This window comes from Carya illinoinensis, chromosome 16 (assembly GCF_018687715.1).
Source record: "Carya illinoinensis cultivar Pawnee chromosome 16, C.illinoinensisPawnee_v1, whole genome shotgun sequence".
NCBI lineage: Eukaryota > Viridiplantae > Streptophyta > Magnoliopsida > Fagales > Juglandaceae > Carya > Carya illinoinensis.
The window spans coordinates 7,070,384-7,073,497 of NC_056767.1; the positions used below are offsets into that span (position 1 = coordinate 7,070,384).

At 36.0% G+C, this 3,114-nt stretch overlaps 1 protein-coding gene across 1 annotated transcript; it reads left to right on the forward strand.

Annotated features, from left to right (window-relative positions):
* The first annotated feature begins 1,397 nt into the window (after window positions 1-1,397).
* LOC122298757 (UPF0481 protein At3g47200-like) lies at window positions 1,398-2,825 on the forward strand. Its single transcript, XM_043108617.1, has one exon. It carries the CDS (start codon window positions 1,398-1,400, stop codon window positions 2,823-2,825), a length of 1,428 nt encoding a protein of 475 aa, XP_042964551.1.
* The last annotated feature ends 289 nt before the right edge of the window (window positions 2,826-3,114 follow it).

A 3,114-nucleotide genomic window follows, 5' to 3' on the forward strand; every position in this document is an offset into this window, starting at 1 on the left:
TAAAACCTATTTTTGTTGTAGTGAGAGTCTAGACAAGCTTTTTACAAGTTGTATTATTTAATACTCTATTATAATTTTATGTTCGTAAATGACTGATTTAACAAATTACTAATTGAGCTAAACGTGAATTTGATTGAATTGATCTCGAGCGGCTTATCGAGTAATCTTATTTATTTACAACCATAAGCATTGTTGTCTAATAAGCCGATACTACCAAACCAACATTTTCTTATGTGGATAAAGTCACAAAGCAATTAGGACATGAAGATAAACATAGAGCATAAGATATTGAAAAATCATCACAAACCTCCCTTACTGAAGCTAACTGCGCGCATAGTTGTGTCTTAGTGTCAATATTAGTGCGTTGATCTCCAAATTTTGGTCAATTGATCTTCTTTTATTTCCTTACTCCCCTTTGTTTTTATATTAGTGATAAGAAGTTTGGCAAACTTTGATGGAGTAAAGAGGATTAAAAGCTATTTATATAACATGCCAAATAAAGAGACATAAATTGAGAAAACAAAAACAAATAAAAAATATTTTTGAAAACTAAAAGATAATTAATTTTAAAGATAATTAGTTAAAGATGACATTAATGTTACGTCCCTGTCCTCCTCCCAACTGTCTCGGATAAGATCCGTAGAAAATCAATCCACCTCCTTAATTGCCACCACTTTCATGAAATTAAAGTTGTTACTTTCTCTCATAATTTTTTTTTTTTTTAAATTACTTTCTCTCATAATTGAAGTATACTTGTTGATCCATAATGTCCATAATTATCATTATTTTAATTAGAGGGCAGTTAGAAACACAAAGGAATCCCACACATAATACTAAAAATTCATCTTATCTTATATTAACTCGTCATTATAATTTTTTCAGATTTTTATATAAAATATAATAAATAAGTTAACTTTTTCAAATCTCAATATAATATTAATATTAGATAATTTATTATAATAATATTTTATTCATTATTATTTAAAACATCTCATCTCATCTGTATAACCAAACGAGACCCTAAGAATAATTAATAATTATTATTAGATAGGATAATTTCAAGTATTTGTTACGATTTTAATTATATTATATATTATACGAATTATAAGGGAGAATATTAATATTATGAGCCTTTTAAATGAATTTGTAGCATTAATTTTGTCTGAATATCCTATATAAGGCAATCCATGTAATATCATAGCAAATGATTGAACAGTTAATTGAATTTGCTAGCGAACTCTTTTTGTTAATTGGAAGCTGAAAGCTGATTTCTGCAAGCCTCCTACAAAGAATATCTAGAATTCTTGAAAACTTATTCTAATTAATTATCCTGTTTCCTGTTCGACTAATTAGGAGTCTCCACACCGCAGTGAGCATCGACATCCAGAGTTTCAAGAATGCCAACATCCACGGAAATTACAATTTCTGAGGAAGGCAAATCCAGCCGCGCCAATTACCTAGGGCCGAAACGTGAGTTCACCGAGGAGGAACGCAACAACATAAAGAAGCAGTTAGCGATATATGCGGGGGAAGCCGAAAAGCTAAAAGAAGAAGCCCAACGTGGTAGCACTAGCTGCATCTACAGAGTCCTCCCGAGGCTCAAGGAAAGCAATGGTGACCGGTTATACAAACCCAACAAGCTCTCCATCGGGCCCTACTACTACAACCTTCGTAATTATGAAGACTTCAAGATGGCCGAAGATTACAAGAGGAAGTGCTTCGGCTCCTTGCTGGTCAAGACGACAGATCAAGAAATGCAAATCAATACCCATATGAGCTGCTTGCAAAGAATAAGCGAACTTGAAAAGGAGATCAGAACGTGTTATTCTGAAGAGTTCGAAGTCGCCGGTATTGAATTTCTCGAAATGATGGTTGTTGATGCTTGTTTTATAATAGAAATAATTGAAATGTTTGAATTAGGGACAAAAGTCACCTACAGAAAGAGAGAATCTGATCTTGAAGCCTTGACGTGGATGGTACCGTATTTATACAGGGACTTTCTCCTGCTCGAGAATCAGATCCCCTTTTTCGTTCTGGAAGAGATACATGCGCTTACCCATAATATTTCTGTCGAGGAAAGTAGATTCACGATGTTGTCTACTGCTTTGAGATTCTTTAGGAACGGAATGAAAAGATTTGATCCTCTTTCGGCAGATGACATATTTGAAATGGATAGTGGCCCGGTCTTGCATTTGCTGGACTTGGTTCGGAGGAGTTTAATACCATCCAATATTGGACTGGGAGCAATGGGCTTTTTGGAGTCTCCATTCATTCACTGCATCTCGAAGCTGAAGCTGGCGGGGATTAAGGTCAGTCCGGTCATGGAGGCGGAAAGCTTCCTAGAAGTGAAATTCAAGAAAGGTGTGATTGAGATGCCAAACATAGCCATCGACGACTTGATGAGATGTTTGTTGCTGAACTGTGTGGCATTCGAGCAGTGCCAACAGAGAAGCGGCAGGTACTTTTCAGTTTACGCTACCTTTTTGGACTGCCTTGTGAACACCAAGGAGGACGTCGAGTACCTTCGCGAGCGCAATGTCATTGACAATTACCTTACTGACGACTCCGAGCTTGCGGGCTTCATTAACCGTGCGGGTAAGGATTTGGCACTCAGTTTTCTCGACGGCTGGTATATGGGGGAATTGTTCATGGATGTGGATAGGCATTATCGGAATAGGTGGAAGTGGAAGTGGGCGAGCTTTGAGCGGGAGTATATAGACAAGCCGTGGTTGCTTCTGTCGGCAGCGGGTGGCATTTTGCTAGTAGTGGCTACGTCATTCCAGGCCGTAATGGCCTTCTTAACTTACAAGTATAAAAGTTGCTAGCCTAGCTACCAATTAGGTAATTGATTAGGTTATAATTATTTAATTCTCTCGAGTATTATGATCACTCGATATCATGGTTTTAATTAGAAAGTTTGATCAATCGCTACTTTTAGCGATATGATGATATCAGTGGATTTTGGTTTGATGGGGTGTTTAGAATGTATTATCTTTTTCATGAAATTATTACTTAGTTTTTCTTTTCGACTTTTCAAATTGTCCACAAAATCTATATATCATTATATATAGTGAAGGTAAAAATTTGGATAGGTATAAGCCAATCAAACTCGAT